The following is a 15,813-nucleotide window of genomic DNA, read 5'->3' as shown; positions in this document are numbered from 1 at the left end:
CCCCGGATTTCCCGAAGGACCTTTCTAGTTCTGTTGGAAAAGTTTCTTTCTGTCTTGTGTTTATGACAAGTCTTGCTTTTTTGAAACCACCAGCTTCCCCAGTAGTTACTGGACATCAGTTGTCTGTCAGGGGACAGTCCCTGCCATCGAGGCACTCACAGCTCACTGTGTGTGTGTGCACACACACTCATGCACAGGAGACAGGTAAAACAGGATCGGCAGATAGGACTCTTGATTTATTCCTGCCACATTAGATTCTTTCACGTTTACTGCGTCATATAAATCCTCACCACCTTCTGCTAGGTAGCAATGAATTGTGCCCATTTTATAGATGGAGAAACTGAGGCTGGAGAAGGAAAGGACAGCATCCCTGCTCAGGTCTGCTTTACAGTCTAGATAAAGCTGAGACGGACGCAGTCTCATTTCATTCTCCTAACAGTTAAGGAAACAGACTCAGAGGTAGTAAGTGATGTTCAGGGTCACACAGCTAGCAAGGGGCCGAACCAGGATTAGAGGCTTGTATTTGGGTTTTCAATCTGGGTTTTTTATGTATAGGTCCACTCAGATGGGAGTTTGAAAACGGTCACTTCTTTCCATGATGAAAGTCCTGTGTGGTACGTTGTAGGTGCCACTGGTGACCTTTGCCAACGGTGTTAGGACTCGGTTAAAGGAGGGGAGGAACCGTCTCTGGGGAGGACAGCTTGCAGCAGGCCTGTCTGCCACGTGGGGCAGGCGCTTTGGACCAGCTGGGCGCCGGAGCAGCTCATGCTGACTCAGGAGGGCAAACGTACATTTTTAGAAATACTATATGCCCATTGCTAAACTGTTGGTAGCTTGAAGTCATCAATGATGAGAGGATTTACACCACAGAAATTGACAAATGCCACAGATTAGGGCTCCTTCCTCCCATACTGAGGACCAATTGACCCGCACACCACTGCTTTGGACCCACTGCAACCTGTTACCGTGAATGGCACCTCAGGGGCCCAAGCTCAGGGCTGACAAGAGGGACCAACGGGGCTGATTAAATGAGCTTATCATGGAGGAAAGACTGTTCCCCAAACTCAGCCAGACGACACCTACGTATAAGGCCGGCCTGTGCTGAGGGCTGTGGCCCCTCCTCCACCAGACCTGCCCGCAGCTCCAAGCCTGGCCCTTATCCTGGCCCCAGCCCCAGCTCCGTTCCTTGATCCAGACTTCTGTGCTGTCAGGACCCCAGCCCCAGCTCTGGGCCGAGGTCAGGACTCACCCCAGGCCCCCTCTCCTTGCAGCTCCTACGTCTACGCTGGCTTGGAGGCCGGAGCAGAATGCTACTGCGGGAACCGGCTCCCAGCGATGAGCGTCGGGCCGGAGGAGTGTAACCACGAGTGCAAGGGGGAGAAGGGCTCCGCTTGCGGGGGTGCTGGGCGGCTCTCTGTGTATCGCGTGGAGGAGTTGCAGCCGGCCTCCAGGAAGCGTGAGTGTCCCAGCCTCACCGGTGCTCTGTCTGTCCCCTGCTCTCTGACCGCTCATTGTCCACAGTCCCTCGTCCAAACGACGTGGGACAGAACCTGTGCCCTTCCTCCCTTATTGCCTTCCCTGGACAGGCTTGTGGCAGGGAGAGTGGTTAGTGTCTGCCAAAAATTCCTTGAGTTCATGACTGAGGCACATCTTTCCTTGTCCCCTGCAGGAGAGAGAAGCTGATCAGGAAGTGGCGCCTAGGCCTAGATATGTCTCAGACATGCTGTGTGGCCTCGGGCAGCTTGCTTTCTCTCTCTGGGTTCCAGTGTATTTTGTAAAGTAAAGAGGAAGACCTATATTTCTAGCAATAGGGCAGACCAGATAATCTGAAAGTTTCTTAGAGAGAAAACACCTAGAAAAACACCTAGATAAAATTGCATAAACATTTTTTTAAATGCATAGCTGGACGAGCGAGGAAGTGAGGAAATCCCTGGCTTCAGGAATAAAGAGGGAAGTAAGAGTCCCACTGGTGAGCTGAGAGCACGAGAAGTCACTGTGCAGCTCTGAGGCTCTGCGGGGGAGTGGCTGGTCCTGGGGGCCACACGGCTTAGGTTGCAGTGTCCGAGTGGGGCAGAAAAGGAGGCTGGGGACCTGCCAGAGAATGGAATTGGATTGAAGCCTCTGCATAAAGTAGGATTCAATTTCACTGAAGTATAAATCAATAAAATTTTAGATTTAAAAAAAAAATACCACCTCAGTTCAGGGAGATAGAAAGAAAACATGTCCGTTTTGAACTGAGCTTTGGGTGGGAATAAAAAAATCTTCCTAAGAATTTGTAATTGCAGGCCCGCATTTGGATGCATTTTGAAGTTCAAATTTCTGCTAGCTGCCTGGTCCAGAAAGCTCCAAGATGAAGATTGGCTCCAGGCCATCTGGAGGTGCTGGCAGAAGCAGATGTAAGATCTCTCTTGAGAGCTGTGCCACCAACCCAGGTGTAAAGAGTTCCCATGGATAAATTCTCACGGAAGACGAGCTTACAATTCAAAATTACAGAGCCCAGGAGGAAGTAATCCGCCATGAGGGAGAGGGAGCTGATGCACCTGACAGCAAGATTGAACCCCCAAGAATTTCGACTAAAAGTGCTGTCAAATAGACATAAGTGAGGGGCCCAACTAGGTGCATTTGAAACTCATCATTGCAAGATGCTGAGCCCCAGATCCACTTAATCTAATGATAAAAGGCTCCTTTCGAAAATAATATGGTTGTGCGCATTAGCACGTATCGGGGGCCATCCTTTTCATTACTGGGGGTGGGGCCGGGCTGGGAAGAAGGCAGAGCAGGAGAGACCTCCCACCACCACTGGCCATGGTGGGACAGCAGATGATGGAGGCACAGCCCAGTGTCCAGCCACCTTGCTTCAGGCACACAGTCACCTCTGGCCGTGGTCCTAATAACGGGGCTCCAGGAGAGCTGATGGGTTAGTTCAAGAACAGGGCAGAGCTCAGAGAAGGAGGTGTCAGGCCAGCAGCTGAGACTGCAGAGGGGTTTCTGCGAGAGCTCTCCTAGCAGTGAGTGAGTTTGCCGAGTGGTACGGAAGCCCAGCCATGAGAGCCGTGGGTGAGCGTAAAGCCAATCCTGGCCACTGTCTGTGGGGCCAGAGTGACGGGGAGAGCGGCTCAGTGCTCAGACCCGGCCACCTGAGGCTGCTCAGGTGTTTCTTGTCTTCAGACAGGATGTGTCTGGGAACAAGGGCCTCAGATGAGGGAACAGGCACAGGGTGGAGACCTGACGACACCCTATGAATTCGCTAATGAGACCGTTAACTGAACAGGCGCTCATTGACACCTACTCTGTGCCAGGCCCTGTCCTGGCACGAGGGTTTGCCGTGGTGTGGTGTGTGGGTCTACTGAGTCCTGCCCTGTCACCTGGGCATCCAAATGGGCTTCCTGAGGGCCACACTGCTCCAGGCTGGCTTCTTGGAGCTTTGATTTCTCTGGGTTCAAACAACATTAGCCCCCCGACTCCTCACCCCTGCTTCCCAGCAGGACCAGGTCTATCTGTGGGCTCTGGGCTGCCCTGCCTGCTCCTCCTGCTCAGCCACTGACCCTTAGAGATGATTGTGCTTTAGGTTGCCCGTTGGTTAAGGGTCAGATAGCCCAGTCGTTCAAGCCAGCGTCACACCTTGAGTCAGCTAGACCTGATGTCGTGGTTCATGTTGAAAACAGTGTGATGGCCACCCCTTCCGGCAGGCTATGGAGCCCGTGTGATTGACCTTTGCCCACGCACTCCCTTCTCCAGGGGATGAGGCGACAGGATCTGTGTCAAGAGGTGACCAGGTAGCCATCCTCAACTTCCTCTTCTCGCTAGCGAGGAGCACCCACAAGGAGGAAGCCCCCAGAACGTGCCCCTGGGTTGGGATCAGAGGCGGGTGCTGAGCAGTTGAGCAGTGGCCTTGCCTGGAGGTCTCCTGCCCCGAGTGGCCGTTGGGCTCTCCCTGGGGAGCGAGGGAGAAGGTATGGAACAGACTGCACTGGACGGCAGCCACCTCGCCGACTGCCCCTCAGTGAGGTCCAGGGCGGCTGATGCTGCGCCTCTGGCAGCTCTCACCTCATACCGTGTTGAGTTCACACTGGTCCCTCACGTGCCCTGTCATGTTCATTCATTCATCAGCAGTTACTGGGCACCTGCTGTGTGTCAGGCTCAGGGCTGGGTGTGGGGAGCACGGGAGTGGCCCAGATGCACCTCTGTTTTGTACCTCTCTGCGGCCTAGGACCCACTGGGTCACCCCACTCTCTCTGTGCCCTACCTGTCCTGGTCACCCTCCCTTGCCACATGCCCCAGAGCCTGTCTCCCTGGTGTCTGTCCCACCCCAGTGCATCTGGCTGAGGACCACAGCCCAGTCCATCTAGACATTTTGTTCTTTTGGGGTCAGTCACGCCACAGGACAGGAAGGAATTCAGCACAAACCACCTTCCAGGCCCTTACACCAAAAGCCAGGGCAGAGAGGGGGTCGTGGGAGACGCAGCCCCATGAGGGGCTGACACACGGGTACACGTTGCTCCTTAGAACAACTCTAGCTGCCGGCTGTTATGTAGGTGAGGAAATGGAGAGTCTCTGAGTCATGACACACGCAAATTTCAGAGCGAGTCACTGGCAGTGCCAGGACTTGACCCCAGGCCATTAGGACGTGCAGCCTGGACTGTGTTCCCAGCACCCGGCTGCTTTCCTTCTGTGCCCTAATAGGCCCGTGCCCTAACGTCCAGACCACGGGTGCTGTGGTCCATCGGATGGGCTTCCAGATCCCGGGCTTGGTCCGGCTTTGCCGTTTTGCATGCAGAGAGCCCTCCCGCCGTGGAGCCCTGATGGGGCTGCGTCTCCCACAACCCGCTCTCTGCCCTGGCTTTGGGGTAAGGGCCTGGGAGGTGGCTTGTGCTGGGCTCACGGAATTCCTTCCTGTCCTGTGGCATCATTGGCCCGAAAAGAACAAAATATCCAGATAGACTGGGCTGTGGTCCTCAGCCAGCTGTACTGGGGTGGGACAGACACCCGGGAGATAGGCTCTGGGGCACGTGGCAAGGGAGGGTGACCAGGACAGGCCAGGCACAGGGACTGTGGCTGCTGATAGGATTTCTGCTGCTGGGCAAGAGGTGTGGCAGGTGGAGACAGCTGGGCGAGATGCTGAGCCCCAGGAGATGCTGTTAAAAAGAGCATGGGATGTGAATCAGGATGCCACCTAGAGAAACTCTGATGAGTCTGGAAGAAATATGAGCAGTTGGTACTGGAACATTCCAGAAGGTTGGTTCACCACCCAGGAAGCCAACTAGGGAGCTGGACTTCTCCACTAGGGGTCTGGAGAACAGCTTGGCACGAGGCTTCCTTTGTAATACCGGCTTGAGGAGTATTCCTAGAATTTGGGTAGGAGTTTAAGACCAGAGAGAAAGCAAAGCAGTGGTGTGACTCGAAGGCAACGTGAGAGGGAACGTGGCAGGATTTCAGATTCCCCAGCCTACTTTTCTTCTCATGCGTGTGTGGGGAGGACATAGAATTTTCTAGAACATCAGCCTCTCAGGTCACCTAGTGCAGAATCTGGCACATAATAGATGCATAATCCCAATTTATTGAAGGAAGGAAGGATGGATAGGTGAATGAACACTGCCCCTTGAGAGCTGGTGGGAGAAGAGAGATCTGAGCTGAACAGTTTCAGCCACGTGGCCCCTGGGTGACCGCAGTTCTGGGGCCTGGTATCTCCAGGGAGCTTGGCTTAACCACACCCCATCCAGGGCAGTTTGCACTCTCTAATTTGAAATCTACCCCTCCTGAGTATATTTACACCTGTTTTGGTATTTGAAGGTGCTGTTTTCCCTTGGGACGGACACCAACAACTGTGGGCACCACTTCTCACCAGAAACCCATTTCCCTCCCCACAGGGAGGACCGTCACGTACCGAGGGTGCTTCAAGCTGCCAGAGAACGTCACGCACGCCTTCCCCAACTCGCTGACACAGGCCAACGTGACCGTGGAGACGTGCTCGGGATTTTGTTCCCAGAAAGTAAGACCAGTTATAATTTCACAATGCTGTCCTTGAACCATCCAGCATGTGCTGTGGTCTCAGCGAGGGGACAAGTGCCTGTGCTGGGCTGCAGACGTCCCCTCTCAGAGCCTGGGTGGGAGCCGGGGAGAGAGGTGTGACACCGCCCACCGTGCCGGCGGGGAGCCTGGCACTAACGCTGGCGGTCCGAGGCCAGGTGGGGAATTGTCGGCGGAGGTTGTAAAGCTGAAAGGATCGTGTCTTTCCCGCCGTGAGCTCTTGGCACAAGTGTCAGATGTTAAATTGACTTGGTTTGGAGGCAGGAAGATGCTGGCTCGGGACTTGGGGAGAGCTGATGGATTTTCTGTTATTTGTGCTGTCAGCGTCAGGCGGTGAATCGGACTTCAGAGGCCGGAGTCACATGTGTACCTCCGCTGCAGCCTGCGCTGAGGAGTGGAGCGTGACTGTGCAAGGGCTGGGCTGGGCACCAAAGGCCACTGTCCCTACATGTTCATGGGAAAAGTTGGGGTCGAGGCCAGGTGGGGCTTGCAAAAGGCAGGAGCAGGGGAGTGTGAAGTGAAGCTGCTGAGACCCATCCGGCCGGCCAAAGAACACTGAGAGCTGAGGCTGGCGTCCAGCGGTCTGCAAGTTGGGCTGGCTGCTGTGGCCCTAGAGATGGCCCGAGGTGCCAGGAGGCTAGGGTTTGGGGCTGCTCCTCTGTGCTGGGGTTCAGTAGTCTTGTGGGACTGTGACACCGGCAGTGTGGCAGAATGGGGCTAGGAGAGAGGAGCGCCTTGGCGATGATGAGGATGACGATGAGACGATGGGTGTCAACGTTAGCTAACGTGTATTGACCGTTTATTCTGTGCCAGGGACCGTGCCGAGCGCTTGACACACATTAGCCCATTTGATCCTCGTAACAATCCTTCAGGATAGGTGATGTGATTGTCTGCAGTTTGCAGGTGAGGAAACTGAGGCAGAGAGAGCTTGAGCATTCTGCCTGAGGTCACACAGCTAGTGGGTGGTGGAGCCAGGATTTGAGCTCAGTCTTGCTCCCGTCGGCTGGCGGTGTGAAGAGGGCAGGATGTGGGCTCAAGGAAAGCAGATGTGCTCGGACATCAAGGAGCACACCCTCCCCTGTCCCCCACCCACCCAGGGAGCTGCTGCCCTCTGCATCCGTGTTCGCAGCCCTCTTGGGATGCTTCCCTGCGAGGTGAGGGGAGATGAGGCCGTTCACATGCTCTTTTGTCTTGCACAAGTGCAGCCTTTGAACTGGCTCCCTTGCATCTCCAGCTTTTCCGAAGCCACTGCCAAGGATGTCTTGGACGTCAGGCCTCACGAGACACAATGCAGTGAGCCGAGAAGACAGTCTGTTGATTCGCAGACATCTGGCCTGGGGCCCCCTTCTCCCCCCTCCCCCCGTGGGAACAGAGCCGTGGGTAGAGACAGCAGGGACACCTGCTCACGCACGCACGCAAGGCAGGGAGCCGCTCTCTCGGGGCTTCCTTCCCACCCGCAGTCAGAGCCGCTCCCTGGAGAGCCCCCCACTGGAATCAGAGGACAGGCTGACGGCAGGCCTCCCCGGCCAGCAAACTTGGGGGTGTTGTCCTGTGTGCTGGGCGCTGTGCTGGGGACCTTCCCACTGGGCGTCTGCTTTAATCCTCCCAGTGCTCAGTGAGGGGGGATCTCTGATCTGTGCTCGCTGCAGAAGCAGGTGCCGGTCTGCAGAAGTGAGAGCATTCGCACCCAGGCACGGAGGGGGCGGCCGGCTTGACAGCCCGCTCCTGACACCACGTCCGGGGGCTTTTTATGTTGCTGCCTCTCCATGTGACATCCGGGGGGCGGGGAAGGGGACCGGCGGGTGAGTGTGTGAGGAGACAGGAGAGATGAGAAGAAATTAGAGTAATGGAGTGGGACAGGCAGTGCATCATGGCTGTGTGGGCTTCTAAATTATTTTTTAGTAGATGATATGCTCACATGGAACACAATAAAAAGACCCCAGAGGTGGAGAGGGCAGAGGCTTCCTCTGGTCCCTGGGCCTCACCCTCAGTGTCCTTCCTTGGAGGCAGCTGATGGTCCTGACTTCCTGCATCCACTTTCAGATTCCATAAATATTCCAGCCATTGTTTTTTTACAAAGTCATGATTCCCTTACAAACCCCACAGATGGTAGCGAGCTACGCATACCACCCTGCCCTGGACTCTTTACCCTTAGCAGTCTGTCTTAGAGATCGCTGCCTATCGGCACAGAGCACCTTCCGTTCTTTTATTCCATTACATGGATGTGCTATGATTTATGTAACCAGTCCCCTGCTGGTAAGCATTTAGGTTGTTTCCAGTCTTTTGCTTTTACAAACAAGGCTGTGATGGCTATCCTTGTAGGGAGGTCACTTGGCATCCGTGGATCTGTAAGATAAGATTCCTAGGACATCCTGGGTCTAAGGCTGTGTCGTCATCGTCATGTTGGCATACTTTGCCGTATTGCCCTTAGCAAAGGTTATAGAATTTTACACCCCACCACTGATGCCAGAAAGGGAACAGGGCTCCCTTGTGACTCTTGTTTTGGGGAGGGTGGCTTCAAAGCAGCATCCTAGATAGATGTCCCAGTGTTCTGGGGGCGCCTCCTCTTGGGCAGCCCACGAGGGCTCAGAGAATTCTGCCTTGTGGTTTCAGACATCGATTTTAAAGACATAAAACTCTTCAACATCTGTTTTCAGCCTTTCTTCCTGTTTACTGGCACAAATCCAGGTCGCTGCAGTTTGCACTGGAGCATGTGCCAAAAGGCAGTGCGGGCTCTCGGCATCCTGCGCCATCTTGCCCCTTAGCACCTTCCATGCTTCCTTTCGTGACCTGTTTCAAGGACAAGTTACCCGCCCGCCTCTGGCCAGTGCTGCCATGAATTGTCTGGGTCAGAAGGAGGATGAAAGGGCATCCAGGTGCTCAGAAATGACATTTGCTCTCAGGGTGCCTGGGCGCTGGCATCTGTGTTGAGGCTGTTTGTGATCCAGCCTCCCCTGTATTGTCGGATGGGGCTGGGAGGATGGGCATTTCCTCAGGTCCCATTGTTCAGAGGCACAGAATTTTGCAGCTGTGAGGAGCAGAGTCATCATTTCCAGCTTTAAAGTTGAAAGCGGGTCTTAGCAGGACAGACTGAGTGGGGTGTGGCCAGACACATGTGCTAACCCTTCTGGGGGTGCCCGCAGAGCACAGCTATGGGGGAGACGTGGCCCCACTCAGGAGGCAGAGCTCACAGCTGGGGAGGGGCTGCGACAGGAGCTGGGCGCCTCTGACCCTCGGTGGAGTAGGGTCAGCATCTGGTGGGGATGAAAGAGGCTCGGAGGGATGCTGAGGGAGGAGGACTGCCATTTTTTGGAAAGGTTGGAGCTGGAGGACGCGGGGCAGAATCAACAGACAGATGAGGGGCATGAGGTGGGCATCGTGAGACTAGGCAGCTGCTGAGCAGGAGCAAGGTGGCAGGAGAGCAGCCTGGCTTGCCCCGCGTGGAGGCCACATGGCGTGGTATGGAAGTAGGTGGGGCAAGTGGCAATGGGCCTTGGATGCTTGCCTCAAAGTCCAGGCATTTTTCGGTAGGTGAGAGGGAGCTGCTGACGGCGTGGCAGGCAGGGGTGGGATGCCTCGTAGCTGGAGGAAGGATGCTCTGGAGTGAGGTGTCCTCTGTGGATCCCTTTGGGAGACAGCAGGCCTCAGGGCCACCTTCAGAGATGCTTTGGCAAAGCTGCACAGAAGGTGACCTGTGACCTGGCTCTGGAGTGAGAGATTCCGGGTCAGGCAACGACGATGCCCCAGACGTCGCGTATCCAGGGAAAACCACCATCCAGCCGACAGAGTGAGCCTTTGGCTCCCAAGCTGTCGGTACGTTCTCCCTCGCCTCCCGCTGTGGATGTCGGGGTGACTTGGACTCCCCCCTCTGCGCGGCCCCCGTCAGCTCTCGGCTCTGCAGTTTCCTGGTGTGGGCTCTGCCGGGGCTCTGACTTCGCTCTGAAGCAGGGTCTGCCAACCTTGCAACTCCTGCCATTTTGGGTCAGAGAAGTGTTTTAAGATCTGTGTGTGCATTCTAGCATATTTAGCAGCATCCCTGGCCCCCACCCACTACATACCGATAGCACCTCCTCCCTCAGTTGTGACAACCCAGACTGTCTCCAAACATGGCCACATGTCCACATGTCCCCTCCAGGACAGTATCGCCGCCCCCCAACCCCGCCCGGTGGAGAACCACTGCCCTAGGGGGCCTGCTTGAAGGTGTCAGCTCAGCAAGGCCCAAGCATGGCCCACCTTCCCCAGGGGTCTGAATCCTGGTGAACGATCGTCTTTTCCAACTCTTTGGTGAGGATGAGGAAGCAAATTTTGCCTCTGGCGTGGAGGTCTGGTGGATGCAGGATCGGTTGGAAGTTCAGCCGAGCCAGGCCTCCCCTGCAGGGGGCCTCTTTGCAGGCATGATTTTTCTTTCTCCTCTCTTGGATGTTGGGGGTTGGTGAAAGAGATGAATTCGGGTGTCTGGCTGTACTTTCCTGTCTGAAGTGCCGAGCGCTTTCTCTCCAGAAGGGCCTGGGGCACCGAGGCTGCAGGGCTGTCCCAGGGGCAGCTTCGTCTCATCCTAATTTGGCAGAAAGATAAGCTCAAATGTCCTGTGATGTGGTTACATTATGCCACAGCCATCCAGTGGACTGTAATACAGCCGCTGAAAATGTTTTCAAAGACTTTTATGATGGAAAATGCTCAGAGCAAAATGTTAAATGGGGCAGAACAAAATCCGTGGGTGGGGCTGGGGGCTTAATTTGGGCCGCCTGGGCAGTGGGGCTGGGAGCAGCAGATGCAAGAGGTGGGGCTTGAAAGCAGGAAAAGAGGGGGAGCCCTCTCTGCCGTGCACCCATTTTGAGCACCATCTGAGGTTCATTTGTGGCCCCAGATAAAAATCTCTACCGTTTTTCGCCAGCTAGTTAAAATGGATTTAGGGAGCTCCAAGAGTGCAGTTTGACAGAAAAAGAACATTTGAGGCAATATCAGCATCTTAACGATCTGACCCTCTGCCAGCAAGAGGGACTTGACCAATGTAATCTGTTTTTAAACACTGTAAAATGATCTCGTCTAATTTTCTGTGATCGTACTGGAGATGGAAGGAACCCTGCTGGTTCTCGGTGCTCCAGATCCCGTCACCTCCCGCATTTGGGCTAAAGGAGAGAATGAGAGGGAGGGGAGCTTAGCTATTGGCATTGCTACCAATTTGGATCTGGGGTAGTTAATTTTGAGGCCTGATATTGTGAGCAAGCGGATAGATGGTTTGTGGGAGCGTGCGTTCCTGCCACGGGGCTGATGAGTGAAACCCAACACCGTCTGCCAACAGGTTACAAACCTGTGAAGCTTCAGCAGCTATTACGCCTTGTGAGCCGCCTTGTGAGCCGAGGTCTGTTCTCCCAGCAGCTGCTGATGGTCCTCAGAGGGAGAGGACGAAGGAGGAAGAGAGGAGTCACCCTTTCTGCCTGCCCTCTGTTAGCCTCTTCTGGGTGTATCAGTTCTTCAGCCAGAATGGCAATCACATGGCTGTTTTCCCACAGATATTTCTTCTGAGGGTTTGTCTTGGGCCATTTGAAGGTGGCGCTGACCCAGCCGCTCGGGCGATGGGAAGGCGGGCATGTTGGTGTAGAGCCTACCTGTTCTCTGCTGGGGGCTGCTCTGGCTAAGCCACCGGGATCCCCATCCATGCGCCGGATGCCAGGTGGACTCGTCGCCTCCATGGGGCACACAGTCTCACATCTTCTCCAAGGGCTGGGTCTGTAAGAGTCTGGGTTTGGTGAACTACTGTCTTGATCTTAAGAATTTTTCCCTTTGCCAAAACGCTGTCCAGTCACATCGTGACTGACAGGCTTCAGTTTTGGATTTCTTAGAAAAATTCCGTGGTAAACCTGTCGATGTTATACTGTGCATGTGTCTTTAAAGATCATTGATTGTTTTGGGGGTGGGGGTGGTTACAAAGGTCTTACATAGCTATTTTAGAAAACTTTGAAAATTTGGAGATGAGAAAATAAAATCAGAACTCACTTACAACTTTACCAGAGAAAGTCAGAGAAGACAACTAGTAACATTTTACACCCTTTTGGTCTTTTATTGTAGGTGTGTGTATATGGAGTTTGTGTTTTAAAAATTGAATCTTTCCTTCCGTTTGTTCCCATTTCTCATCTAATGTGTCGTGAACTTTCCCTTGGCCGTGCTGTGCCCTTCATGGCTACAAGGCATTCCATCCTCTCCTGGCAGACGTTTAGGCAGTTTCTGTTTTTTTCTTTGCTTTTGTAAACAATGCTGCCATGAAGATCCTTGAAGGTAAACGTTTGAGCATGTTCATGATTATTTCCTTGGGCTATACGGTCAGATGTGGAATTGCTGGGGCCGAGGATACGTGCATTTCATATGTGCTCTTTTGAGACTTTTGGCCCATTTTGAGCAGTGAGTCACTACCCTTATCATCCTGAGGCTGGTAGACAGGTGCCTTTGAGTCATAGTGATCTGGGTATGTACCTGGCTCTGCCACTTTCTTGTTTCGTGAATCTGGCCAAATCACACAGCCCGAGCCTCGGGGTCCTCGTCTGCTGGATGGGATCGGCGGAGGGGGAAACGCCTCACCAGACGGTGCGGAGGACTCGGTGACTTTGGGGACGTGGAAGACTTTTGTGATGTGGGTGTCTCTTGAGTACCGAATATTCCAGATGCTGCTTATGATGATCATTATTATTCAGCTTCCCTTTGCTGCGTGTGGGATGTTTGAGAAACTGCCTAAGATGAGGCGTTGGTCCTCTCCCAGGTCAGCAGGAATCTAGGCACCTGGGACCCCGAGGGTTTAGTGGCTCCTAGCCACGTGGTGTGTCGTGGACTCTTCTCTTCAATGCATGTTGGGCTTTGATGGAGCGGGTGCTGCGTGGGGCTGGGTGAGTAGGTCTGCTGTCTGGGGACTCGGGTCTGCGAGAGCCATCACCCACAGGGATATCCTGTAGGGCCTCCTGGGCACATTCTGACACTTGCCCCAAACAATCTTGAGGCAGCACCTTTGAGTCTGGACACATGGAAGGAGGCTGGTGAGTCAGCTCTTCACATGGAGAAGAGTAGAGATAGAAGGACGGCCCAAAGCCCCCACCTGACCCCATGCCCTGAGCCTCCCCCAGACTCGGACCAGCCAAGTTGCTGAGTGTCTGCTGTCAACAGGCACCCCACAGGTATTTCATTCCATCCACAAATCCCCCTTTCAGATGGAGACATCAAGACTCAGTCCATCTAAGTTTAGACTCACACCGGCTCACTCCAGCCCTTAACCATTAAGCTGTGCCCCTTTTACCGATGATAAAACCAAAGCTCAGAGATGCTCAAGAGCTCGTCAACAGCTGTAGCCTGATGACGAGCCTTGCCCTGGTTCCACTTGCCCGTAGCTGCCTCTCCCAATCTCACAGCCCCCCACTCTGCAGTCAGACTCCAGGGCCATCAGCTCAGAGGGAAACACGCTCTCAGTTACAGGATTCGTGGATGGGTTTGCCCTCAGCCTGACACTTGCCCCAAAGCAAAAGGCAACCCCTTTATCCCTCATCCCTGCAGCCACCTATATGGGCATCTTTCCTTTCTGTGTCTTGAATGTCCAGGTCCGCCTCTGGAGTAAAGAGAACTGCCCTGGAGGCAAGAGGCTGGTCGGAGCTAGCCTCCGTGCTGGTTCGCAGATTTCCTCAAAAATCCACCCCATTCGTCTGTTTGCCTCCAGGGACGTGAGTGTGGTGTCTGCCAAAGCTCTGGACTGTGAGTCCAGGAGGCTGGCTTCTGTTCCCACTCACCCTGATGGCCTGAGGTCTTGGGTTGCTTGCCACCTGCCTTTGAGACTCAGTTTCCCCTTCTGAAACCTGAAGTTCTCATCTCTGAAATTCCTGTAATTCAGTGTAATCCTGGAGACCCTGAGAAAGGTGCTCAAGGAGGAACGAAGATGGAGGGAGATGAGGCCCAGATGGGCTGGTTTGCTAAAGGCCTTGCTCCTCGCCTGTGCGAACATCCGTTTCTTGACCCCTTGGCCACAACCAAGCCTTTGCTTGTGGATCCCCGCCTCCTGGGGTGCCCGGCCCTTGCTGTGTCATGGCTCCAGGCTGGATGCCTGCTACACTGCGGGCCAGCTCCTGGACACCCAGGCTCAGCTGTAGATGAAGGATCCGGACCAGGATGTGTACCCACCTGCCCTTGGACACAGGCTGAGCTGGCTCCCCTCATTAACCCCTCATCTGTTTCATGGAAACAGTCCCACACCTGTGTTCTCGCTGTCTCTCTCTGCCTTGCTTTCTCTGATCATTTTCTCCTTTCTCTCTCTCTCTCTCAAGCTTGGGGTGGGGGTAGGGGGAGCAAGGAAGTTGGCAGAGAGATAAGATTCATCAATATTTAATTTTTATGGAAATCATGTCCTAGAAATCCCCAAGGGTCTGAAAATTGTTCTGTTTTCAGAATCCAGTGATGTCGCCAAGGCGCTTATGTTGTAAATAAAACCACATTACTGTCTACAGCTCTCCCTTCGCTCTGCAAACACCCAGCAACTTGACAGTTTAATCCAGTCAAGGAAGCAAAAAGGTTCAGGTCACTGGTGGGGGCAGCCCATCCCCAGCCCTGGGATAGAGGACGGTGTGGCGGCAGCAGCAGCCACGCTGGTACAGCCGGCAAGGGAGAAGGCCAGCCTGCCCCGAGTAGAGGGGCTGTGCAGGTGGAATTTCCATCTCTGAACAGGAACCCCAGGACAGCAGAGCCCCTGGGGGTCCTGAGGTTGGGGAGGGACTGCTTCAATGTGGAGGGCTTTCTCCTCCCTCGTGGCTAGGGTGCACACGACCAACAGAAGGCTCGTGCCCAAGTCTGTTGCCAACAACTTTGTGGGGGGTTGGGATCTGGAAAGGACATTCATTCATTCATTCGTTCATTTATTCATCCATCAAACATTCATTAAGCATCCGTCATGTTCTAGACAATAAACCAGGTAAATAAGTCAAATAGACAGTACGTTGATGAGTGGCAAGTGCTGTGGAGAAAAATGAAACAGAAACCTTAGGTATTTACCCATGAGGAGTGAAGATATGTATCCACTGAAAGTCTTGTGCAAGAATGTTTGTAGTGGCTTCGTTCACTTTGTTCATAACAGAGAAAAACCGGAAACAGCCTAGGTGTCCATCGAGTGAATGCATCCACGAATTGGTACATCCACTCGTGGAATACTACTCAGCAATAAAAAAGAACCATCAACTGACACATAAAATGACATGGGTGGATTTAGCAATAATTTTCCTGAATGAAAGGAACCAGACACACAAAAATGTGCGCAGGGTGATTCTATTTATAGGACATTCTAGAACAGACCAAACCAATCTGTGGTGATAGAAATCAGAGCAGCAGTGCTTGGGGGAGGGGTGGCTGAGGGGGCCAAGGAATCTCTGGAGTGGGGGGGATTGCCCTGTGCCTTGATGTGCGGTCACCAGAGCGACTGAGGGTCAGCCTTCCATGGCAGCAATGACTCCTCAGTGAAACAAAGTCAAGAAGCCCAGCAAGGGAATAGGGTGTACCCATGAAGGTGGGAGGGGTGTTGCAGCTTCACATGGGGTAGCCAGAGAAGGCCTCACGGAGGAGGTGACTTGAAGAACGTGAGAGAGAAAGCCAGGAGGGTATCTGGGGGAAGAACATTCCAGACAGAGGGCACAGCAAGTGCAAAGGCCCTGAGGTGGGGGTGCGGCCATCACAGCATACCCCAGACTGCTGGGGGGCTTAAACAACGGAAGTTTATTTTCTTGCCATTCTGGAGGCCACAAGGCCGAAATCAAGGTGTCGGCAGTG

At 53.9% G+C, this 15,813-nt stretch overlaps 1 protein-coding gene across 5 annotated transcripts in view; it reads left to right on the top strand.

The window, feature by feature from the left end:
* WSCD1 (WSC domain containing 1) overlaps positions 1–15,813 on the top strand; it is a 48,031-nt gene that overhangs the window by 17,828 nt on the left and 14,390 nt on the right. For all 5 annotated transcript variants that reach the window (XM_023653312.2, XM_023653310.2, XM_070226491.1 and 2 more), the window contains exons 4-5: positions 1,272–1,456; positions 5,868–5,989. In XM_023653312.2, the coding sequence (XP_023509080.2) occupies positions 1,272–1,456; positions 5,868–5,989 (307 nt within the window). The remainder of the gene's footprint in view (positions 1–1,271; positions 1,457–5,867; positions 5,990–15,813) is intronic.

This window comes from Equus caballus, chromosome 11 (assembly GCF_041296265.1).
Source record: "Equus caballus isolate H_3958 breed thoroughbred chromosome 11, TB-T2T, whole genome shotgun sequence".
Taxonomy (NCBI): Eukaryota; Metazoa; Chordata; class Mammalia; order Perissodactyla; family Equidae; genus Equus; species Equus caballus.
The sequence above is the reverse complement of the archived record's forward strand: the minus strand, read 5'-3'. Positions and strand labels throughout refer to the sequence as shown.